The sequence below is a fragment of the Ambystoma mexicanum genome, chromosome 5p, assembly GCF_040938575.1.
Source record: "Ambystoma mexicanum isolate Mex_15411 chromosome 5p, UKY_AmexF1_1, whole genome shotgun sequence".
NCBI classification, from domain to species: domain Eukaryota; kingdom Metazoa; phylum Chordata; class Amphibia; order Caudata; family Ambystomatidae; genus Ambystoma; species Ambystoma mexicanum.
Window position 1 is genome coordinate 1207133677 of NC_090930.1, and position 25960 is coordinate 1207159636.

General features: G+C 49.1%; 1 protein-coding gene across 7 annotated transcripts in view; it reads left to right on the forward strand.

Moving 5' to 3' along the window:
- LOC138481500 (cytochrome c oxidase subunit 4 isoform 1, mitochondrial-like) overlaps nucleotides 1-25960 on the forward strand; it is a 718121-nt gene that overhangs the window by 268767 nt on the left and 423394 nt on the right. For all 7 annotated transcript variants that reach the window (XM_069613682.1, XM_069613687.1, XM_069613684.1 and 4 more), the window contains one exon: nucleotides 10956-11052. In XM_069613682.1, the coding sequence (XP_069469783.1) occupies nucleotides 10956-11052 (97 nt within the window). The remainder of the gene's footprint in view (nucleotides 1-10955; nucleotides 11053-25960) is intronic.

The window sequence follows — 25960 nt, forward strand, 5'->3', positions numbered from 1 at the left end:
ATTCCCTCGTCGACGGAGTTCCAGGCCTGGAGGCCAGAAGCGTTCGACATGGGGCTACCCGACACACTGCTACAAGAACAGGCAGTTTCGATCGCCTCCAAAGAAGACGACGGCTTCAGAATAGTGAGCCCGGAAGACCTGGGGCTACGGCCCAGATTTCCTTCTGGTGCAACCTGCTCTCAAGTTTTCACCCAGCCTCCAAACGCCCAGGCTACTCTCTCCATGGAGGTACTTTCCTCCTTACACTCGCTCTTGAAGTCCCTGGACGAAAGGCTCCCACCTGTTCCGACGACTCCCCTCGTCGACGAGCCCGGACCTTCACACCGCCCGACTAGATCGGTCGTGGGCCCAACTGCTCCAACAGTCCAGGAAGAAGGTGAGCTCTCGGACTCCCTCTCTGAACAGGGGTCAGCTTCTGATATCTCCCTCTCGCCGTCGAGAGACCCGTCATGGGTTTCGGATGTGGAGGTAGATCCTCCGAAAAGTCCCATTCACCCATCTCCACCGGATGACATAGGGGCCTTCCATTCCATGATGGAAAAGGCCTGCAAGGAGTTCGGTTTGACCCAACAAGAAGAAAAGAAGGACTGCTTCCTCTTTGACCACATGGGCAAGAATAGGCGTTCCGTTTTTTCGATACCGATACTGGACCACGTATGGAAAGAGGGCGTCCAAACCATGCGGCATCCATTCTCGGAACCTGCGGTCAAAGGCCGCGTAGAGAAAAAATTTAAAGTTCCAGATTCGACGCCAAAATGCCTCTCTGCGCAACCCACGCCTGACTCGGTGGTATCGGCGGCGGCGACGAGAAAGGCAAAGGCCCAGCATAAGTGCTCTACCCCGCCGGACTCCGAAGCTAGACGCCAAGACGCTTTCGGTAAGAAGATCCTGTCAGTGGGAGCGTCAACAGTGAAAGCAGCGAACTCCCTGGCAATCATGGCCAGGTATGACAGGGAGATGTGGCACAGACTGGCACCCATTTTGGACCACCTCCCAGAAGAACACAGAAAATCAGCTATGTCCCTGGTTCGTGAAGGAGAAGAAGCCTCGAACCATGCTTTCAATATAGCGGTGGACCTGGCAGACTCGGGGTTCAAACAAATGAACAACGGAGTGGTTCTACGACGCCAGGCCTGGCTCAAGTGCACCAACTTTAGACCCGAGGTGCAATATAAGGTCGTCGACATGCCTTTCGAAGGTGACCACCTGTTTGGCGAAAAGGTGGATGAGGCCTTGAAAGGAATGAAGGAGGACTCTGAGACGGCGCGCTCGCTGGGCTCTCTCCAAAGCGGTAAGCCCTTTCGTTCCTTTCGCCCCTTTAGAGGAGCTACGGGAAACGCACGATTTGCGGGATCCAGGGATAGAGCATTCGGGAGGTCTTCATATCCGTCCCAAGGCTATAGACGCGCCTCACAGTCCTCGACCCGACGCAGAAATTTCCAGGCCTCTAAGAGACGTCCCACTTTCTCGTCGTCGACGGGAAAACAAAAAGATCAACAATGACGTTCTAGGAGGGAGAGTGTCAAGTTGCGTCGAGGAATGGGAGTCAATTACGACAGATCGGTGGGTTCTGGACACGGTGAGACTGGGACATTCCCTAAGATTCAAATCCAGACCTCCAAGACGTCCACCGATACGCCTGTCTTCTCAACACACCTAAGCGTCTTGCGTCGAGAGGTTGCGCTCATGCTAAAAAAAGGCGCCATCGAGTTAGTCCCTGCTTCACAGAGAGGCTTAGGGGTTTACTCACGCTGCTTCGTAGTAAAGAAACCAAACGGGAAGTGGCGCCCCATCCTCGACCTACGGGACCTCAACAAAACCCTGCTGAGTCAAAAGTTCAAGATGCTTACTCTACAGGAGGTAATCAGATCGGTCCAAAAGAACGATTTCCTGGCGTCTCTGGACCTCCAAGATGCGTATTTTCACATTCCGGTGCGCACTCACCACAGGAGGTTCCTGAGGTTCCTAGTCGGCCAAACACACTACCAATTTACTGTGCTCCCTTTCGGCCTGAAGTCCTCCCCAAGAACCTTTACAAAGTGCCTAGCACCCGTAGCAGCCTGGCTGCGGAAGGAAGGGCATCACGTTTACCCGTACCTCGACGACTGGCTCGTGAGGGGATCCTCCCCAGCGTCGACCAACGACAGCCTATTGACCACCTTGCGACTGCTACAGCGTCTGGGATTTGCAGTGAACTACGAAAAGTCTTCACTAAAGCCCTCGAAGAGCTTGAAGTTCCTAGGTGCTCAATTCGACACCCACACGGGACTAGTGAAACCATCCCATGAAAGGTTGTTGAAGATCAAACACCTGACAAGCCAACTTTGTTTACAGAGAAGGTTGTCAGTAAGAAAATATGCGGCTCTCCTCGGCTCCATGGCATCGTGCATCCACCTAGTCGCGAACTGCCGGTTGTTCATGAGACCTCTACAGGAGTTCCTATCAGACAGATGGAAGCAGGCCACAGGCCGCTGGTCAGACAAGATAATAGTCGACGACGAACGAGTTATCAAAGCCATCCGATGGTGGAAAGTGGCGCGCAACCTGGACAGAGGGGTCCCCATGCAGGAGCCGGAATTTCAGAACACCATCATTACAGACGCCTCTCTGTCGGGCTGGGGAGCACACACGTCACGTCACCAAACCCAAGGCAGGTGGTCGTCGACCGAATCTCGCCTACATATCAATGTCCTGGAGCTAAGGGCGGTGAGATGGGCCCTGAAATCTTTCCTCCCACACATCAAGGGGTCAAAAGTAAGAGTGCTCACGGACAATACGACAGCTATGTTCTACCTGATAAAACAGGGTGGCACCAGATCCAGGACCCTCTCGAAGGAAGCTCAAAAGATCTGGCATTGGGCTTTAAAACACCACATCTCCCTAGTGGCATACCACCTACCGGGAGCGAAGAACTTACAGGCGGATTCCCTGAGCAGAACTATGTAACAAATACACGAGTGGGAGCTGGACTCCACTCAACTCGGGGAAATCTTCGAAAGATGGGGGACCCCGTCGATCGATCTCTTCGCCACGGAAAGAAACCGAAAATGTGCTCAGTTCGCGAGCAGATGGCCCCAAACAGGCTCCCTGGGGGAAGCGTTCTCGTTTCCGTGGACAGGCAAGTTCCTCTACGCCTTCCCTCCATTTCCCCTCATACGGAGGACGATCCAGGGGATCCACAGGTACAATTGCCGGGTCATCCTAGTGGCCCCGCGCTGGCCGAGGCAACCATGGTTCTCAGACCTCCTTCATCTGTCGCTGGATCAGCCGATACCATTCAGGAAAGTACCGAACCTCCTGTCCAGGGACGAGGGGACCGTGTGGCACCACAATCCGGACAGCCTGAACTTAACTGCATGGCTCCTGACTTCTCGGAGTTCGGGAACCTAAAAGTCTCGACTGATTGCCGAAGGATTCTGCAGGCGGCCAGAGCCCCGTCCACTAACAAATCATATGTAAGCAAATGGAAAAGGTTCTGTATATGGTGTCAAACACAACAAAATATACAACCTTTGGAAGTAACTCCGGAGCAAATCCTCCCGTATCTTCTTCATCTTGCGGAGAGCGGACTGTCATCATCGTCAATCAAAGTACACCTGGCGGCTGTTTCGAGATTTACCAGAAGAAGACAGTCCCCTCCACTATTCAGTGACAGGCTAGTGAAGCATTTCATGAAGGGTCTGTTTAGAACCTTCCCTCCGGAAAAACGGTTCCCACCGTCGTGGAGTCTGAACACGGTTCTAGCTGCCTTAATGAAGCCTCCCTTTGAGCCAATGTCCTCTTCATCTCTACAATTTCTATCTTGGAAACTCGCGTTCCTAGTTGCCATCACTTCGGCTAGAAGAATGTCGGAACTACAGGCACTGGTCATAGACCCTCCATATCTGAGGTTCTTTAAGGACAAAGTTATTTTATCAACTAACCCTTCATTCATCCCAAAAGTACCGTCGGTCTATCATAAGCACTCGACCCTGGTACTCCCTACTTTCTTTGCATCTCCTTCGTCGACGGCGGAGAAGGCTCTTCACACTCTGGACGTCAAAAGGGCGCTAAAATTTTACCTGCAAAAAACGCAAGATATCAGAGCCACCAGACAGCTATTCGTCGCCTACGGCCCCTCGGCTAGGGGTAAGGCTATCTCCAAACAAGGTCTGGCTCGCTGGGTCTCCTCGGCGATTACCCTGTGTCATTCCAAGGCCGGGAGACCTCTACTACATCGTCCCAGAGCCCATTCCACGAGATCGACATCTTCCTCCGTGGCTCTATGGGCAGGAATTCCGCTGACGGACATCTGCCAGGCGGCGGCATGGTCTGTTCCGCACACGTTTACGCGCCACTACTGCCTGGAAAAGCAGCACGCGGATGAGGTACAAATGGGAAGGGCAGTGCTTCGCCACCTTTTTCAATGAGGTAAGCCAAAGTTTCAAGAAGAATGCTGCCTATTATTATTTGGCCTCAGCTGGTTTTTCAGAGTGTATACATGAATGTGCATAGTTTATTGACCTAAACATAAGTGGTTGGGTAGATATTCAAGAAGAGCCAGTATGCACTTCAAGGGGAGCGAGGGCACACTGATGTCAACATCCCAAAGCAGTTCTGAAATATAAAATCCATCTAGATGCACCCTGGAAGAGCATTCACCAACAATACACATGACAAGCCACTTAGGCAAGATAATGTGTACTAATTGTCATTTCCCCCCCTCCACCCAAGAATATTGCAACCTAACAGGGCATCTCCAACCCCCTGACGCCTTAATGCTGCAACACGGGCACTAGTGCATACTTTACTTCCCTGAATCCTAAAAAATGTACTCGTGTGCATTCATTCCCTCAGTGCTCGGCCACATCTCTGCAATTCACGGTTCCTCAGCCTACAACACTCGAAGAGGCAGCTTATCAATGCTCCCAGTTATATAGAATGTCTCTGCGCTGTAATGGGGAGAGCTCTCACTCTGCCATTTACCCTGCCCAAACCCTTGAGGGAGTGGGAGTACAGCCCTCTGTGGTGCTAGGCCTGGCAAGGCTCACCAGCACTCTGGGAATGGATGGGGCAACTCTCCTGGACATGAAGGGCTATCACCCAGGCTTGTCAGCCCTTTAGGAGGGAGCGGGGGTCATTTATTTCCCCTCCCGGCTGTTCCCTTTAGGCGTGCTCTGAACCCCCCCCTCGCCTCGGTCTTTCCAAGTGTGAAGAGAGTGGAGCAGTAGGCCTCTGGGCCTACTCCTTTCCGAAGGCCTACAGTAATGATATCTTAAAGAGTTTACTTCCAAAAACACAAATTGCATAATAACAGCACATGGCAACATGTAAATCCTTACACCAACATGTTAAGCCTGAATGGTAAACTAGAAGTCCCAAAAATCTAGTTAACCCCACTGTACTTTCAGTGATTTAATAAAAGAAGTTATGTAATACACTCAGATATGGAGATTATTGCCCTCTACTGGCATCTAGTGGAGGAAAGTATGCTTTTTAATGAAAATAAATACAGCGTAAAAGGTACGCAGAAGAAAATTAAATGCTCCGTAATGGCTATAATTACATGCGTATAAAGGAAAGATACGCACCTTATCTGTAGGGCTGCGCCAAGGTGTTCGCCAAGGTGCTGGCGAACAGGCTTTTACCAAACATGCCGACACTGAGCCATCCCGACCAGAATGGATTCATCCCCACAAGATCTACAGCATTGAATTTACACAGGCTGTTTGCAGTAATGGCACAAATAAACCCAGAAGCACAGGCAGTAGCAGTATCCCTAGACGCTGAAAAGGCATTTGACTCGGTGTCATGGGTATATCTCCTGGAGTTACTCAGAAAGTTTGGAATAGGCTCCAATTTTGTCCAATATGTTAAATTATTTTACACAAAAACAGGTGCGAGAGTGCTCACGAACAACACAATTTCTGACCTATTCACGCTGGGCAGTGGTACCAGACAAGGCTGCCCATTTCCGCCTATATTATTTGCACTAACCATTGAACCCATGGCTATAATGGTCAGACTAAAGCATGAAGATAGGGGGATACGAATGTCAGGCCCGCCCCAGTCGATTTTGCTATATGCGGATGATACTTTTACTATATGTCCGTGACCCTGAAACCAATTTAGCACCCCTCATGCAAGACATACATTTTCTGAATTCTTGGGATACAAAATAAATAACTAAAAATCAGAAATCCTCCCGTTGACGCCGCACACATATGTCCGACACCAACAGAGAATCTCAATTCTCCGGACATATACGATACCTAGGCATAATGATATCCCGAGATGGGCAGCTACTGTATGCAGATAACTACGAACAAATTATACAGTTGCTCAATGTTAAGTTCCAGACATGGGCTAAACTACCCATATCCCTGAATGGCCGGGTCGCCATCCTCAAGATGGTGGTTCTCCCCAGACTGCTCTACCTGTTTGTAAACATACCCATATGGCTGGGTAGAACCTTTTTTGAAAGAATACGATCAATGGCAGTGGCGTTTGTCTGGGACGGGAAGACCCCTCAAATAAAATGGTAAAAGTTGATTGAACCTTATAGTACAAGGGGGGTGGCAGCACCAGATTTTGAATTATACTACTTGGTGGCGCAAGCGCAGTTTGCAAAACATTGGTACGACCTGGAAGACCGCTCACCTCATATATGGCTTGAGGACTTCGCTGTGTCCCCCATAGACCTCCGTTCCATTATATTTCACCTTCAATACAAAGATTCTTGTCTCTATGACACAGTAGGAACCACGGTTCGTGCATGGATAACATTATATAAAAAATTAAAGATAGATACCCCATATGACCCGGATGTTCCACTGTGGAAATATCCTGTTATACCGCCCACATTGGATAAAACAATACAGAGACTCTGGGGCCCAAATAAAGAAGTTTGAATGCGTGACATGTTCCCTAATGGGAAATTTGTGACCAGAGAAGAATTTGGTGGTGCAGTTGGGTGGGGACCACTTAAAACACTTCAGTATTACAGGATGAAGTCAGCATTTAATGCATGTTGGCCACTCTTCCCGGATGAACCACCCTCACACCCGTGCATACAGGCGGCAACGTTGGGTACGGGACTGGGAGTCTCTAAGTTATACTCATTAGCACAAGCACACATCCTTACAATAAACAAAGTCAAAGCTAAATGGGAGGAGGACCTGAATACAATCATTATAGATGGAAAATGGGCCAAATACTGTATGCTTACAAAATCTGTATCTTTAAATGCAGGCCTTCTGCTGATCCAATTCAGGGTCCTAAACAGACTCCACTATACCCCAACCAAGTTGGCTACATTTTCAACGGGACAATCGGGGGAATGCCCTAAATATAAAACAGCTCAAGCAGGGTCCTTTCACATGTATTGGGAATGTCCTCCGGTGGCTACATTCTGGAAAGAAGTGGCAGAAACATTAGAAGAGATAACACAGATCCCAGCAACCCTATCTTTGCAAAAATACCTATTTGGAGACATTCGCAAACAGGCCGAAACAAACAGGAGATTTTTTAATGTCTCCTGCGCAGCAGCTAAAAGATGTATATCGAAATGTTGGACAAACCCTTTTCCACTTAAAATTTAGCATTTTCTCTGTGATCTAACTTATGTTAATGAATGCAAGGAACAATATACATTGACTGTAACATCAAGTAATCTCCCCAAAGACATATGGGCCCCGCTCTGGATATACTTGTGCGAAATGGCCTTGGACGAGGAAACCTCCATGTGATGCAAATGTAATTTGTGAAATATGTATCTAACAATGTGAGTAATGTATGTGCTGTGAAATGCAATGTGCAATAAATTGAATCTGTGTTGACCATCAATAAACAGAGTTTTAAAAAAAAAATAACAATTGGGACAGGCAAAAGGTGACGTCATCACCGCAGTGTGTGTGTAAGCGTCCCGCAAAATCATTTTACAAATTTCACCACTCTACCAAGGCCATTCCTACAAACCTACTACGCTAGATCAGTCGGTTAAGTGTTTTAAGTGTGTGGGCGTGTGTGTAGTACAGTACCCGGTTAAGTCCACTTTAGGGGTCCTTTCTTTGTAGTTGATATTTTGTTCCAACTATGGTATCATACTGAAAAGTTTTAGAAAATAGTTTAACTTTTTTTTTTTATATTAAAGTCTCACACACACTTTTTTTATATTAAAGTTTTCAACTCGCACACACAGTAAGTGAGTTGGTTATGTATTCTGGAATTGTGCGTACATTTCTTTAGTTGTAACTATTTGTGTTGCTTTAAATTTCAGTTTCCTCTCCTTCATAATGAAAGAGAACTTGTTTTGGGTGCAGACGGTGCTGCTCCAACAGTGTAAAGCAAATCGAAGGAGGGTACGGACTGGGTGGGACCTATTGTATGAGGCACTCTTTACCTTGGGGAACCACAGGGATGTGCCTATACATTGGGCCTCTATAGTGCGCTTGGTGGACGCCCATCACGGCGAAGACCCTTGAAACCAGCCTTACTGTGACAAGTCCACACAGAACATAAGGAACACAGCTACACACTCAACCCGAGAGGATGGAGTAATGAGACTCAAGCCTCGGTATCCAATACTCACTGCTGATGGATAGAATCTGTCAGCAAGAAGAAGAAAGAAGCCGCTTGGTGGATAATCTAGGCTTGTGAGTGATTGAGGGAGTGATTTATCAACCAACCACGTGTGCTGTTAACACTCCAGACCAAACAACCTCTATGCACCTGCCAATGAAAAGAAAAGGAATGCAGCACAGCCACAGGAGTGTCACTAGAGGCCAAGGAGTTGTTTTAAAGAGTTGGGGTGGACGACAGACCTGTGATGTGCTGTTGTGTGTGAGGGGGTGTTCCAGTGGCGGACAGCCTTTCCTCTGTATGTTTGCACATCACAGTTGGGATAGGGCTGGACCTGCATGGAAGCAGTGCCGTAAAAATCGGTCTGACAAGCCTTTGTGGCCAATTTTGTCTGTCAGTTTAATGAACTGCAGCTTGTAGTTTTGTCCAATGTTGCACCACTAAAACCAATTGAATTGCAGCATTTGCTAAGAGTTTTCCCCAAAATGTGCTCACAGGTACTACTTTGGGAAATTACGATTTGAAATAGCCTTCGTGCCCAGGTCTATTTTTTTGTGGCAGATCTACGCTGGTCAGGATAGGTAACTGATTACCTGAAGCCAGAAGCCCTAGTAGAAGAGAAGGTCTGTGAAGTGTTATATTCTCTGTGAGGCTTGATGGAAGAGGCTCTAGACTTTGAGAATTGTCCACAAGGCCATGGGGCGTCAGAGTAGGAATCCCCTGGAAGAGGAGAAATCGGGGATGCCTTCTTTTATGGGAAAAGATTAAGCGGATGGTATCATGTTCAATTTTTTTTTTAGAATTTTAGAAGTTATGTGAATGCAAAAGGGTGATCAGAGTATAGGGAACTGGAGTGACTAAACATTAGTTTGATTAAGGGCCAAACAAAAGTGTGTTGAAGGGGAAAGACGAAGAAATGACAATGGGGACAGTCCACTGAATTGGGAGCTAGAGTACATCATTTCCACAACAGATATCTGGTTGAAGGATGCAGGTCATGTGTTTGAATCTTGGTGTTGCAAATGCATTCTTTCTAAGTGTTGATAAAATGAAATCCGTTGAAAATGTTGGCAACTAAAAAGGACTCTTATTATAGGATAGTTGTGGGGCAGTTACTGTGGCAGTGGCAATGTTGACAAAAGTAGTCAAAAAATGCAGCGGAAATTTAGCCAAAAAAATGCTGTGCAGTTTGTGTTAAGTTTAAGATGAGGGTTAGGGAGGTTGTGGAGGCTTTTGGGTATTATGGTGCTAGGGTTAAAACAGTGTTCTGGGTTAGAGTTAAGAGTTCATTTTAAGAGTTAGGATGGCTTTCAGAGGGATGGTGATGTTGGGGTATGGGTTAGTTAAGGTAATGGTTAGAATTATGTTGAATCTAGGGTTTGCCATTCAATTAAAGGTTGGGGTTTAGGGTTAGGCTAAGGGAGGATTTTGGGGGCTTGTGATTGCCCCACTTAGTGTAAGGTTTTTTTAGGGCTAGAGTAGGGGGCTAGGTTAGGTTAGCGGTTAGGATTTGTGTAATGTTTTGGGTTAGAGTTAGGGTAAGGCAAAGGGTCTGCAACCATTGAATATCCAAATGTTTTGGATTACAACTGCCATAAGCCCTAGAGACACTCATCAATTGTGAGGGCTGATTTAACTGCTTTTTAGTTTTTAGAACAAAAACTAGTGAGACCCCCTACATGCGCACATTCCACTTCCACCGCTCTTCCTATACACTGTACCCAAACTTTCCATCTATATTTTGGTGGAAAAAAAGCAGAAAAACATGAGACAAAAAACGAGTGCAAAAGTGATTAATACCCATTGTCCATTGCATCTGGAAATCAGAAAGTTACAGGAGGTTGTGGCGAGCTGCTAATGTCAAGGATACGATCTTGATAAGTGCTAGTGTAGGAATTGGGGTTAGGGTAAACCTATGTGTTTGCCCCAATATGCACAATACAGAAAAAGTAACTATGCACCTAAAGGGGTAAACAGTTTCAATAATGCCAAACACGAGCTGTGTGTTCTTTATATCTGGCATGCTTTTTGTTTGAAAAGTCACACATGTATTGTGTTTTGATCCCTGTTTACTGTACAGTAATTGTTTTAATGGGTCGCCCCACTACTCCTCCCTATTCCACAGGACACAATATTTTAATCATTTAAATGATGTGATTGGCCTTTGACTTACACGTATGTATCAAAAATATTGAACAAATGTTGCTCTTACAAAATTGTGATTCTGCAGTAACTTCTGTCAATGCATTGGGTTACCAATGCACTTGGCAATGAAGGGGTTTGTGAAAAGATCACCCGTTGTGCCACTTGGGTAGGAGGACTTGCCCTCTGCCTTCCCAAATCCCTATGCAGTAGCCACACTGTTTGATCTTCTCTTCTTCTGTTCCCTCCTGCAGATGCCTCTCTCTGTTGCTGCCACCCTCGGGGGAGCCAGGCTGCTGCTATGGAGATCCCTGTCCACCACCAGCTCGCTGTGCACCGCCAAGGAACAAGGTAAATGACGGAGTGGTGTGGGTCACGGGAAGGCACTTTGCATGCTTGGGATGCCTGTTGATAGCACACAACCCTGTCACGGTTTATCATTCAGGAACTTGATTGGGAATGCTGCATGATAAGTAGTACTCCGATCTGACCAAATGTCGGAGCCGGCTAAAGGTATGGGCGACACTTTAGCCCCCTGCCACACTAGCTCGGGGGAGCCTTTCAAGGGCTCGTCCGAGCTGGCGTGGTGAAGGCGCCCTATTAAATTGAAAAGCGCCCTGCACTCGTGCTGGCAGCGGTAGCTCCGGCAGGAGTGTGGGTGCTTTTCATTTCAATAGAGCACCGCTGCTACACCAGCAGGGGGCAGCTGGTTTAACAGCAGTGCTCAAATTAAGTGATAAGCGCCTGGGCCCAGCACGGGAGCGGGCCGTTTTTCATTTCAATATAGCTCTTCAGCAACCACAAATTTGGCCCAATTACTCCCCCGTCTCCGCCTTGACAGGATATGCGGGGCAAATTTAGTTTTGCCCCTGGCCCTTGTTGGATCTTTCTCACATCCCGCATGTGCAGTGACGTGAGGCGCACTACAAATAAAGGGCCTGCCCTGCCGGATGGTAGGCAGTTCCGGGCACGAGAGAACACCGACGTGTCATGTCCTTTGTCTGCTCCCGCCTTCCCCCAGCTGGGCCACCGATGCAGGCCCTGCTCGTCCTCTCTCCGCCGGCTGTACCGGCAGGGTGGAACTTCACAATGGTGACGAGATGAGGGAGCGGACACGCGCACAGCTGATTCCAGGCCATAAATCAGCCCACAGGCCCATGACAGTGGCCCATTTTTGTAAAAACACAGTGGGGGTACCATCCCCCACCCACTTTGGGAAATATTTTTTTTTCCTCCTGAATCATTATCAAGCAGCACAGAGGGAGCCACTGCACCACGCAAGGAAACACCTCGGAGATGGCAAGTCCATGGTGCCACACCAACAGACCGGCAAACAAAGGTGAGGAGGAATCCATTGCTGCCCACATATGAACCGTGGCAACATGGCAACTGGCCTTTCCATGCCCAGACCCGGCACACCGGCAAGGATAGCTGCATTATTGACGCCACCAGTGCCGTCCCCTCGACCTCATGGAGGTGCCACGGCTGCATTAGGGCCTTTCGACCACTACACCGATCCATCATCAGTGGCAATGGACTGCAAGGACTACAACACCCAGGAAGATTAGGTTGCACCTTCTGCTCAACGTGAGTGACGACGTCCTGCGCATTTTCAACACGCTGGTCATTGACAATGGTGCAGACATATACCAACTGGCCAAAGATGCCCTTATATCACATTTCATGCCACAGTTGAATCCGGACTACGAAACCTTCAATTTCTGCACCACAGTACAGATGGAGGATCAAACACTGGACGCTTACCACACAAGGTTTAGGAAACTAGCACTCTCGTGTGAATTCGACAACATCGAAAAAAAAAGGAAATCAGGCACCAGATCATCAACGGCATGCACTCGGAGAAACTAAGCAGAATGGTCTTGGGCGAAAAAGGCATCACCCTAGCCAGGATCCTTGAATATGGACGCGAAAGAGAACTGTTGCACGGGAGGGCGGCACACATGGGTACCACGCTCCAGAAGCTCCAACTGGTGCCAACAACAACGGTGATAGCACAGATCTCCAACCGCCAAGCACCAATGGAAGACTACAAGGAGACGAACAATTCACTGCAGTGGCAACCCAGAATCCCGGGGCCTACCGAGTTCGGATCATGCGGTGAAGCACGCCACGGAAGGAGAAACTGCCCAGCGCACGGCACCACTTGTGGGGCATGTGGCCGGAAGGACCACTACGCACGTGTCTGCAGATCCTCAGGGCAGCCTCATCGCCCACAACCACAGCAAGCTAAATCCTTCTCCAAGAAAAAGAAGCAAGCATAAACGCGTTGCATTGCGGCCGACTACTGGAGATGACAATGGTGACACAGTGACGGATGTGGGGACCTGGAGAACGAGGAGGAGGAGCAATGTCCATCTGATCTCAGCACTTAATCACAGAAGCACGAAGCTGACGAAAGAATGGAGAAGACACAAAAGCCTTGTGTCCATACAGGGCCAAGAGACACTCATGACGAAAAACACAGGAGCATCAGTAAATGTTATGCCACCGACAATGTTCCGGGCACTACGTCCTCGACCAAACCTCAAGTCAACTGAAACACTCCTGTTTGCCTACAGAAGCAAGTCGCCACTTCCAGTGGAAGGATGCTTTAGAACGCAAGGAAGCAGAAGCGAGACAGTCATCAAATCAAAGATATATGTCGTCAATGCAGGAATCGAATGCTTGCTTATTGGGGATGCAGCAAAAAACTTAGGACTGATCTAGTTCATCTGTGACATCACAGACTCAATGGACGTCACTAACCTCCTTGAGTAGCACCCTGGCATCCTCAACGGCATCGGATGTTTGAAAGGCAAGCTTATAAAACATCACATCGACCAGACGGTACAGCCCCGGGCGGTATGCCACAGGAGAACTCCATTTCATATGAGAGACCTGGTCGCAAAGGAGTTACACAAACTTGAAAAGGCTAGCATTATTGAACAAGTCACAGGACCAACGCTGTGGGTACCGCCTATGGTTGTCACAAAGAAACGGAAGCAACCGGGGAAAGTAAGGATTTGCATTGACATGCGCCTACCGAATGCACCAATCAAAAGGGAGCGAAACATCACCCCCACGTTAGATGAGATAATTACGGACCTCACAGAGTCGAATGTTTTCTCACAAATCGACCTCACGCTGGATACCACCAGGTGAAACTACACCATGATTTAAGGTATATTAAGACCTTCTCTACCCACATGGGTCTGCAGCGGTACAAGAGAGTGAGTTTCGGCATCTCCTCAGCGGCAGAGGTGTTCCAGCAACCCATCCAGGAAGTGATCCAGGGGATCCCAGGAGTGCTGAATGTGTTTGACAACATCCACATCAACGCCAGCGACAGGCAGGAGCATATGCGTCGCCTCAAGATGGTGATTAGCAGGCTGGAGACCGCAGGCGTAACCATCCACCAGGACAAATGCAAGTTCCTGAGATAATATTCTTCGGGTACGTTTTCAACAGTGAGCGGATATCAGCCGACCCACAAAAGGTGGCAGACATAAAGGAGGCCCCCCGACAACACCCATGGAAGTACGCAGTTTCTTGGGGATGGCAACTTACTTCGGGAGGTTAATTCCCAACCTGGCAACCATGTCCGAGCCGCTCAGGGAGCTCACCAGGTCGAACACCAAATGGAACTGGAGTTCTGAATGCCAGGAGGCGCTTGAGCGAATCAAAACGTCTGTCATCGGAAACAACAATGGCATATTAAGACCCAACTTTGATGACTGACCATGCGCAGGCCCCCCAGCTGATAGCACAGTTGGTTCCGTACCAGCCTCCGCTGCAGCCTCTGGCTCTGGTCTCCACACCTCAGCCTTCGGCTCCCAGCGCTCCCCCACCTGTGGCAGACCAACCGGACACAGAGGTGGAAACGGACGAGGAAGAGGACCCTGACACTCCATCGTCAGCCAAGGCCTTCCACGAAAGTCTTGCAGGGCTGGCAGAGTACCCGAGTTTTAGCAAACAGCAGAGGGGGTGCTCGCTGAGGTCCTCACGCTACGCTCCGCGGCTAAAACATGGATCTCGATGCAGAAGGACGTTGTCGCCTTGGCCAAAAAGGGGTGGCTCAAGCCCCACTCCGTCCAACCAGTCAATCGACACATGGACGCCAAGTACAGGCAATTGGAGGGGAATACACTCTTGCTGTCGGCACATCCTCAGCCACACTCTTTGGTGATTGCTGCAGCATCACTCTACTCCAAGCCTTAGTCGTCCTCAGCCTCCTTGTCAGTGGCACTGCTAGGCAAGGAGGAGACAATCTTGGAGGTGACCGGGAAAAAGCTTTATTCCAATGCTTCGTTGTATCTTTGTCAAGCCAACGCGGATGCCCTGCTGGCAGCCGTTAACCAGAGGCTTTGGCAGGAAATAGCTGACTTCCTTCCAGAATTTCCGGTCCAGAGCCAGTCACGTTTCAAGGCTGGACTGGCAGAGGCTAAAATGGTGGCGCAAGACATCATGGAGTTCACCGTGGCCCACATTGACACCTCTGGCCGGACCATATGCATCGCCACGGACATGAGAAGGATGGCCTGGTTCCGGGCTACTAAATCTAATCCAGATGTCCAGGAATGCATATTGGACCTGTCTTTCGAGGGCGGTGACCTTTCACTCCACCACAGATGAGGAGCTAGATGAAAAAGAAAAACAGCTTGCATAGAGCAAAGTCTTTATCCTCACAAAGGCCACACCCAAGGCATATACCCAGTCACAGCAGCACTCAGACAAGGGACATCCATACGGAGAGTTCCGCGGCTTCCAAGAACGTAGGTCCAGGCAGCCGGACTGTTCGCTGACTCAACATCAGTGCAAACAACAAAGTCCCCCTTCTCCGCACCAGCCTCAGAGCGAAAGAAGGCATGACGCGCCCCTTCGGATCCACATGTCTCCGGTGGGGGCAGGCTTGGTCTCCACGCACAGTGCTGGAATCAGAATTCCACGGACCCCTGGATCCGCTCTGTTGTATCCACGGAGTACCACCTACCTATCATTCCCCCCCTCCCCCCCTTGTCCTCCACTCCCACAGATTGGGACAGCAACTCTTTTGGCAGAGATCCAGTCGCTCATCGATAGCCAAGCAGTGAAGGAAGTCCCTGTTACGCTCACCTGACTCCCACGGAGGCGCTGGCCTGGTTCGCGCTGCTGTGACCTCTTCTAAGGTGATGCGCAGGGTTCGGAAGACGGACTGGACCGGGCCCCCAAATCTGGCTTGTCTGGCTCGCAGAAGTATCCTTCTGTAGGCGAAAATAGGGGATTAACTGTCTGCGGGGTAATGCAATCGGCCTCCCACTTTCCCCTCTCACCCTCCTTGAAACCCTTCTGTGATTTCTCGTAGCGTCTCACCTTAGGGTCTGGAAGGACGAGCTCTCCATCCTGCTTCTGATGCAGGGGCGGGTTGGTATCCAGTTACTTCACTGGATTTTCGGATTGGTGAGGACCAAACTTGCTTGGCTTCCAGGTAAGTTTTTTGATAAGAGGTTCCCCTTGTGTCCATGCATTAATGTACTAATGCTAGTGTCTTTTTCCCCATAGGGGCCGGGGTACGGAATGCGGGGAACAGGCACCGACCCGAGATGAGAGGTGAAATCCTTGTAGAAATCAGGTAAGTCTTTAATGAGAGTTTTTTGGTAATGTCTTTTCATTCGCTCCTTAACGCTGATGTCTCTTTTTCCCCTTAGGGGCCGGGGTCCGGAAATGCCAGGATGCGGCGCGGACCCGAAATGAAGAGGGAATGAATCAACAGATAAGTCTTAACATGGAGATTTAGCTTTCCTTATTCCCTTCTCTCTCTCACCTTTTGTTCTGGTGTTTTTCTCCCTAGGCGCTGGGGCGTGACTGCGAATCCGGATGATCGCTGCTGAACATGGAGGCGCCCTGTAAAGGTGAGTGGAATGCGGCGCTGCAGCGATCGACGCGATGAGCTTTTAAAATAAAATCGTCCTTTTCAGGATTGTCGGCGAGATGTCTCCGGGATGCGGATTTAGCAGGTAAGGACTTTTCCTTCTTCTGTTCTCTTCTTCTCTTCCTTTGCAGGTGATCCAGGATGCTGGCAGGCGTGGCAGAAGTCAGGATGCAGGAGCAGGCACGGTGAGCATCCAGCTGCTAGATGCAGAACAACGCGAAGCACGTGTGGCTGTTCGGGTGGGGTTTAAATAGCCTTGGAAGAGGTTCCAGGTATGTAGCCTTCCTCCAATCAGGTATGTATCCTTCCCCGACCACGCCCGGATGGTAAATTAGTCCCACAGGTAAAGTAGTTCCTTTCAGGCCTCAAGGAGGCCGGGATCCTGCAGCATGGTCTGCATCAGGTAAGTGCACCCAAGCATTCCCATAATGAGCCTGGCGCCTATGGTGCCAGGACTGATGTCTTTTATGAGCCTGGCGCCATAGGCGCCAGGACACTGTCCAAAGGGCCCCTATATGGGGTTGCTGGGTCCTTCCTTGGGGACTGGATGTCCGCTTTCGGGGACGCCGGGCTTGAACCGGCTCCCCGGGAGGGGGCATCATGACAGTCCCAGCCTCTCAGCGAGGATTGTGCTTCAACTCCAGGATTTTCACCATTCAGACGAAGAACAAGGCTGGCGTGAGAGTTGTGTTGGACCTCTCCACCCTCAACCTCTCCCTACCTCTACAAAATTCAAGATGGTTACGCCAGTTCTCATAGCAGAGACATTGTGCAGGGGAGACTGGATGACTGGATGTGCTCCCTGGATCTGAAGGATGCCTTCCTACATGTCCCGATTTGGCAGCCTCACCGTTCTTTTCTATGATTCAGAATCATGGGCTACCATTTCCAATACAAGATGCTTCCCTTCGGCCTCAACTCGGCCCCCAGAGTCTTTACCTGGCTTATGAATACAGTGGCGGCCCTCCTCGGGGCTCAGGGTCACTACATCTACCCGTACCTCAATGTCCTGCTCGTCAGGGCGACATCTCTGGATGCGGTGCACCACACTTCCCACGCTCTTATGATCACACTCCACGACCTGGGCTTTTCGCTGAATCTCACAAAGTCCCCGCTACAGCCTACGGAGAGAACGACTTTCCTGGGGCTCATCTGGGACAGGAGCTCCGAGAGAGTGTTCCCCTTGGATGACAAGATCACAGCCATCAGGAGGGCCACTGCTCACTTCCTCAGCCGAGAAGGGACATCGACTTGGTGGTACCAACACCTACTGGGTCTCATGGCAGTGGTCCTATTGGCCGTCCCCCACACGAGACTCAAGATGAGGAGAATACAGCTGCACTTCGCAACGTCATGCAATCAGGAGCAGGGCTCTCAGGCGGAGCTGATCAAACTTCCCCCTTCTCTGCACCCGGACCTTTCATGGTGGGCCAGAGAGGACAACTTGCGGACAGGAAAACCATTCAGACAGCTGCCCCCGCAGGTCACTATCACTGCAGACTCCTCTCTCAAGGGCTAGGGATCCAACCTGGACACCCACAGCGTCCATGGAACCTAGACACGGCTGGAGCAGGAGTACCATATCAATTGGTTGGAACTGAAGGCCATCTGGCTAGCATTCAGAGCCTTCCTTCCGGTTATTGGGGGCAAGGTCGTCCTCATTCAGACACACAACTCGACCAGCATGCTCTACGTCAACAAGCAGGGGCCCTGGAGAACAACATCTACATCATGGCAGTCCACATCCCAGGGGAATCCAACTTGGAGCCGGACAGACTCAGTAGACTGGGAACAGACGATTACGAGTGGCAATTGAAAGACCAGGTGCTGCTGGAGATCTTCAACAGATGGGGGCATCCGCAAGTGGATCTCTTTGCCTCCTGAGACAACAGGATGTGCCAACAGTTTGCGTCATGGCAGGGGCAGGGCCCCGGCTCTCTGGGGGACGCATTTCAGATTCAATGGAACGGCATGACAGCATACGCCTTTCCACACACACAACTGGTCCACAGGGTGATATGCAAGATAAAGGAATCTTGCCACCTCAGCGTCATTCTGATAACCCCATGGTGGCCAGCAAGGCCATGGTTCTCGGAGCTGCTCAGCCTCTCGGAGAGACCACCCATTAACTTTCCGACGGGCCGAGCAACTCTTCTGGCACAACAGGGGTGCAGGGTTACAACCCCGCGCTACAAAAATTAGTCCTCACAGCGTGGTTCCTGGGCAGATAACGCTAGAGCACCTAGCCTCTCACAAGCTAACGTACAGATCATACAGGGTGCAAGGAGCAAGGCTACCAGGACCCAGTATAAGAGTAAGTGGAATAGGTTCTGTCACGGGGCAGACTCCAAGGAGGTCGACCCACTTGCATGTACGTTGGATGACGTGCTCTCCTTCTCTGCACACTTCATGCACTCGGGCGTGCAGGTTGACACTTGCTGCACGTATTTGGCGGCCATAGGAGCTTACAGAAACTCGGAGGAAGAGGTCTTCTCCTCTTCCAACCCGACAGTCAAGAAGCATTTGACGGGCCTCGCCAGACTACCCACCCATCAGTGTGGGTAAAATGCTGTATTCAGATGTGACGGCCAGAAGCAGGGTATTTGGAAGACTCTTTGAGGCATTCAGTCTGGGGCGGGGACATGTCAGGGCTGTCCACTATCCCCACTGGTATTCGCCATAGCGATGGAGCCCTTAAATGTGAGACTTTAACGACTTAATGAGCAACGGGGGCTGGCGCTTGGAGGTACACGTGAACTAGTCTCGATATATGCGGACGATATTATTTTGTTTTATAAAAAACCTGATAGCAATCTAACCCCCTCACCCATAAAGTTGAAGTGTTTGGGAATATATCAGAGCTGAAAGTGAATTGGTTCAAGTCAATTCTGTTCCTGCTAAATGAGAGCACATAAAGTCAGTGGGGATGGAGGGCCTTAAATGGGCTTTAGATCATCCAGCTCTCTTAGCCAATGGGGGAGGCGGGCGCCAGACAAAGGTACCTACAGCTTCTCCGGTGGGGCTCCGGTGGCCACTCCGTCTTATTTCCCCCCCAGTTTGAGCACTGCCATGGGACCACTTATCTGTTGTTCGTCCACCACCATCTCAAGCCGGTCCACTCTTCACACCAGACCTGCTCTGGTCCACAGCTTCTCCCACTCCAAGGAGCACCGGAGGATCTCCTCCTTTCAGGCTGCAGCCACACGTTTCACCCTGGGGGCGGAGGGGGGGGCGTCATACTGCATCACAGGATTGCAGCAGGTCTCTCCAAGCTCCTGAGTGACCGGAGCCCAGCACAGCAAGGGGCCTATATCAGATCCGGTACACAAGGGTGTACGCCCAGACTGCGCCACTCACCCTCGTTCGTGGTACCCGTCCCTGCCTCCGAGGCTCCCCTTCCTCTGGGAGCCTCAACCTCAGTCTGCTCCCGGAGTACGCAGGCCACCCGGGCCATTCACCAGTGCCACGTACCCTTCCTGTGATCAGGGTCGAGCTGCCTTCCCCACGGAAGGCCGACCAGGACTAGCACTGGCGATGCCTGCCCCAATCTGCCACAGTTTTCCTCGCAGTTGGGGGAGACAGGGTCCTTGGCCATCCGCAGTGCTCCGCAGCAGGGTACAACTTAATTGGCCCGATGTAGGCATGCAAAGGCCTCCTCCTCTGCCGATTTCGTAGCGGAGCTCAAATGCTAGCGGCCATCTTGGTTGCCAGCTCTCGCGTGCCACGTCTAAAGCACCAACTCGGGGAGTACAGCTATTCACTTGCTCCTGAACAAAGGGGAGAAGTCAGGTTTATAAGAGAGCTACCTCACAACTAGATAGAATAATCAAACATCAATATGGTTTGTTCCCTTCCATCATCTTTTGTTAGATTATTCCATTACAAGAACTTCCTTATTATGTTTTGATAGACCCATAGTACCTCGTACGATGCAGCCTTCATAGACAACTTCATAGAAGCAATCACCAACCTAGCTATCGAACGTAACCAACTGATTATCCTCAGAGACTCCAACATCTGGTTTGATGAAGAAACAACAACCTCACAAAAATCTCTTACTGGCCAACTAACAACAATGGAACTGCATCAGCTGGTCAAAGGAGCAACCCACACGGCAGGACATACAATAGACGCAATATTCGCCAACAGAAAACTAATTACCACAGCACCACTGATTCAGATCTTCTGGAGCGACCACCTCATCATCCCCTTCGTAATCACACTGCCCTCCCCAATTACCAGGAAAAAAGAAAAAACTACCAATCTTCATGAAAAGAAACTGGAGAACCATAAAAAACTCCAACTTAACGGAACAACTGGAGATCACCAAACCACAAACAACTACCATGGGCAAAGCTGACCTAGAAACTAAAATAGATATACTTCACAACTGGATCATCACAACAATCGACAAGATCGCTAAAGAAAAAATGTTCAATCCATTCCGGAAAAGAGCAACGGCAAAATGGTTCACCCCACTACTAGGCGCCATGAAAAGTAAAAAACAAAAACTAGAACTACAATGGAGGATCAATAAAGACTGCAGAAAGAAATTCAAACTTCAACAACATACCCATTCAAACAAAAAGGAAATACAAAAAGCAAAAAGGAAATACTACGACAACAGAATCCTCAAAGCACCAAACACCCAAAAAGAACTGTTTAAAATCATAAATGAAATTAAAAACCCTCTCGGCTGCAACAACACTCCAATACCATTGAAGAAATTATGCAGTGACTTTACAGACCACTTCAAAAATAAACTCACGACCATCCAACAGACCATTCAAAACAGACCATGCAACCACTACACTGAAGACACTGACCGATGCAAGGAACACCAGAACAAACTCCGAAGCTTCCTGCACATATCAGCGGAGACCTTCTTCAAACTCGTAAATCAAAGTAACAAATCTGGCCCCCAGAGGATCCCTGCCCCCCTGACATCTACAAATTAATCCTTGCACAAGGAACACCAATGGAATACTACAGGAACAACCAATCGATCGCAACAGGAAGAGTGCCTGAAGCCTTCAAATCAGCATACATCAAACCACTCCTCAAGGATACTATGTCACGACTCGCTCCCTTTGCTCCCGTTCCCGCCACTTGGGGGCATGTTTTGGGGTTTATTCCCTACTGGACATTTCCTCCGAACCTAATGCTACAGTGCTGTGATGAATTGGGAGCGCTAAAACCTTATTTTCCAAGTTACTTCCCTTCCAGATCCATTCCAGGTTTTTGGCAGCCAGCATGCTACTTTACTCAAATGACTATGCTTCCCAGAATGCCTGGCTCACTGCTTCACCTCCTCCCTTGCAGGACAAGGTTGGGTGGAGGATAGGCAACACCTGTGGCTGCAGGTGCAGCAGGCGGCACACCTGAGGGGTGTGCTCGTTAAGCAGCTTTAAAAGCCTCAGTTTAGTTCAGTCCAGGGCTGGTCATCTTTGCAGTGTTCCTGTTGTGACTAGTCCCTTGTTCCTTGTTCCTAGCTTTTGTGCCTAGTTCCTAGTTCCTGTTTCTTGTTCCTCCGCCCTGGATTTCGGATTCATGTGCTAAATTGATTTCTGCTTTCTGGATTTCCCTTTCTGTGTTCCTCTGTCTGCAGGCAGCCTTTCTCTGTGCTTTACCCTTTGATGCAGCCCAATTTGCCTGTGTTTTCTATTTCTTTGATGCTGTCCTTTGCTACTGAAAAACTTGATGCATTAGTCTTTCCTTTTTTAGATTTAGTTTCCTGCCTTTTCTCCTTGGATGGGTGGGTAAGGTTTCCTTTTGTGATATCATTTTCCCTGCTCCTGATCCTTACTTCCTATTGGGATCCATGCCATGTTTTCATGTTTTCCATTTCACTTCTGCATTTATTTCCCATTTGATTATTTAGGTGTGGGGTGCTGTAGTAACTAGTCCCTGTGTGAATGCCTTTTGTTTTCCTCACTATTTCTTTAATCACAATTCCTACTTGCTCCTTGATTTAGGTCTTAGGTATTTAGTTATCCTCCACCCATTGCTGTTATAGCCTTCTGGGTCCTTGTTTGATCAACTGGGTTCGTGGGTTTACTGACATTCAAGTGGTCTTTCCGGTTCTCGTGAGTACTGTTTCTAAGTTCCTTATTCAGTATCATCCAGAGTGTCAGCACACAGATCCTGTCCTTGCTTGCCCTCTACGTGGGCTTAGCGCTGTCAGTATCTATAAGAGCATAGTGGGTAAGGAGTTTGCCGACTTTCCTTTCAGTCATAAGGAGGTTCTAAGTGCTTACCCCCACATCCCTTTTCATATATAGGTATTTTTGTTTCACTCTATCTGCACTCCTGGGTTTTAGTATTATGAGTCGTGGTTCTTGTGTGCATGTTGTTTGAGTCAAGGTTATTCACTGTGCGATTTTGTGCACATTTCCCTTGCCATATTCGCTGCCTTTGTACTCACCTGATTAATCCTGACAGAATGACCAGCCCTAAATTCCCATTGAATATGGCAAGTTTAAGAAAGAAAGGCAGCAAGGCCTCTAACAAATTTGTACAGAAAGTTTCCCCTACATTTACCTGTGACAATCAAATCACTAGTCCTGACTTGAATGAACTCCTTGTCACGAATGGGCATTTACGCACAGAGTATCTTTCCCACAGATGGCACATCTTACATTGCCTGATCCTAGTTCTGTCTTTTATTCTGATCCAGATTCTATGTCAGCACAAGCCTTAGCAGCAGAAAACAACACACTGTTCGACTTATTAAACAAGTACCTCTGTTGTTGAACCCCATGATTCCAGTTGTGCTTCACCTCAGATTGAACAGTTTCATGGTACAAACATAAAGAATGGAGGGGTTCCTTGCATAACTTCTGTTTTCTACCCTCAGTCTAAAGCATACTCCTTTGCACAAGTACATACTGTAGTCCCTAATGCCAAGAGGTCTAATGTCAATAGTTTGCTTAAAGGAAACACAGACCAAGTTGGTAAGAGAAAGTATAAATCTCAGAACCTGCAAGCAGTAGATGACAATGTACAATCGGTGCACATCCAGATTGCTAGTGCAGGATCCAGCCCTGATGCCACTATGCCTCCCCCTGTGCCTACTGATAGTGATGTACAGTTAATGCAGGGCATGCTACGAGCTAAGCTTGAGGAGTTAAGACAAGAATTCCTTTCTTTACAAGAAGAGAATAAGACCTTGCACTCTTTACTGAATACACCTCAGACTTTATCCGTTGATGTTGATGAAGTGAACACTGTCCAGCCCCTGAGTGCAGAGACTTTGGTAACCCATGATATTTGTCAATATGTTAGATCTATTGGGAGTGAGTCTTTGTTCTAGCACAGCGCTTAATCTGGGCACAGTTTCTGACAATTGTTCTGCTGTTTGTCAGGGATTGCAGTTAGCTGAAGATTTACAAGCCACTGCTTTACCTAAGATTTCCTGTGTAGCAGTTTGTCATAATTCTGAGCTTGAACACATACATGCTTCTGATTTCCAAACACAATCCACAATGGTGACATACACAGAATCAGTCACTACTGTAGGCTTAGGTTCTGCCCTTGATCTTGCTGCTGAGACTGAAGTAGACTTCAAATTGATGTGGAAAACGATGCTACCTCTGTGTTCGCTCTTCCTTCTGCCAGTTTTTGTCACAACGAACAGTCAGAAACAGTACAGATTTCAGATTTTGATGGACTCATTCCACAGTATACTGAACCAAAAACCTGGCAGACGATTCCTGAACTGTTGATTGTTAATCTGCCACTTTCAGAATCTAAGACAGAGGAATGGACAATTGACGAAATCCTGATTAACAGAGACTTTACTATGGTGATTCCTCTGGTTGATATTGACTTCTACAAGGGAAGACACTCTCTGCCATCCACTAAGGAGAGGGACTGCAGGGGTACAGCTCAGTCTTTGGTTACTGGTGCCAAGGAGTCAACTGCCCTAAAGGTGCTTTCCATTCCTGAGCCACAAATGTGTCTGTCGACTTCTGGGACTTCAGTCTGTCCTCCTACAACCATTGACTCTTCTATTATCCAGTCCACAGCTCTGCAGTCATCTTTGACACACGTGTCTTCAATCAATGAACAACTGCCATGTCTGCCATTCACTCAAGAGCCTTAGCCATGTACTTGGTCAGTGCCAAAGACCTTGACAAGTTTGTCTTCAGCTAACGAGACGGCTCCAGCTTGCATGCCCTCAGCCTCAGAATTTCCTCTGGCATGCCTGTCTTCGGCTACAGTGACTCATCCAGCGGATTATCCTTCAGCCATGGAGCCTCCGGTAGCACATCCTGAGTGCCTGTCTTCGGTCCCAGAGCCTACTGCTAGTTTGGCTTCAGTTCATGAGAGACCTGTATCCTGCTCAGCCTCGCGGCCAATATCGGAGGTGCACCTGTCTACACTGTCAGATCCTGCTGCATATTCTTCTGCTCCAGAGATTCCTCCTGAATCCCAACCATTTATTACCGATGAAGGTCCAGCCTGCCCTTCTTATGCCTCAGGGGGATCACCAGAATGCCTGCCTTTTACACAAGACGATTTTCCCAACTGCTTGACTGTAGCATCAGAGCCTCCCGAATATGCAACATCTGAGTCTGAGACTTCTGCCAGCTCTCTCTTCAGAAACATCAAGCTGGATCACGACTCGGGAGGGCCTTACAAGCGAGGCCATTGGACTAGCCTGGAGTACTACGAGAGGGAGACGGATACCATCCGCCACGGCCCAGTCACCGAACCAGTAGCCGACCAGGATAGCGAGCTGGGTGGTTCGCATCTGGGGTCCGGTTCGGATCAGCCGCTTGACAGCTTTTTTGTTGCCGGATCACGCATGAGCCTGAGGGAAGGGACGGGCACGGCCCCCCAGCAGCAGCACCAGTTGGGTGCTAGTAGCCAAAGGAAGGGAATGACTGCTGCAGTTCAAGATGTGCCTGTTATTGCTCCTGTTGCGAGTGTGCCTGATGTACTAAGTACTGCCTCTATCACTCCTATCAGTATGCCAAACGTCCCTGCCGTTGTATCCCACGTGCAACAAGGTGGCTACACGACTGTCACCGGGAGTGCCAGCCTCGAACAACCCATAGGACTTCCAGGCCTCCAAGGCATGGAACATATGCAGTCAAACCTTAGTCACTTTCATCCACAAGCCTTTTCCCAGATGGATGACAGAAAAGGATCCGAACCTCTACCTCGGCTGCCACCTTCTTTTTCTGAACATAAACATTTCCTGAAACCTGCAGTTCCCTCACCTCCTGCGAGTCCACTCTCGGCAGAAGGTTAACAGGGCTTCTACCATTGTCTAAGGCATGTTACACCAGCCTGTCTCCCTCCTCAAAGACTTATAAGTGTCCACTCCCAGTGACTGAGCTTCCT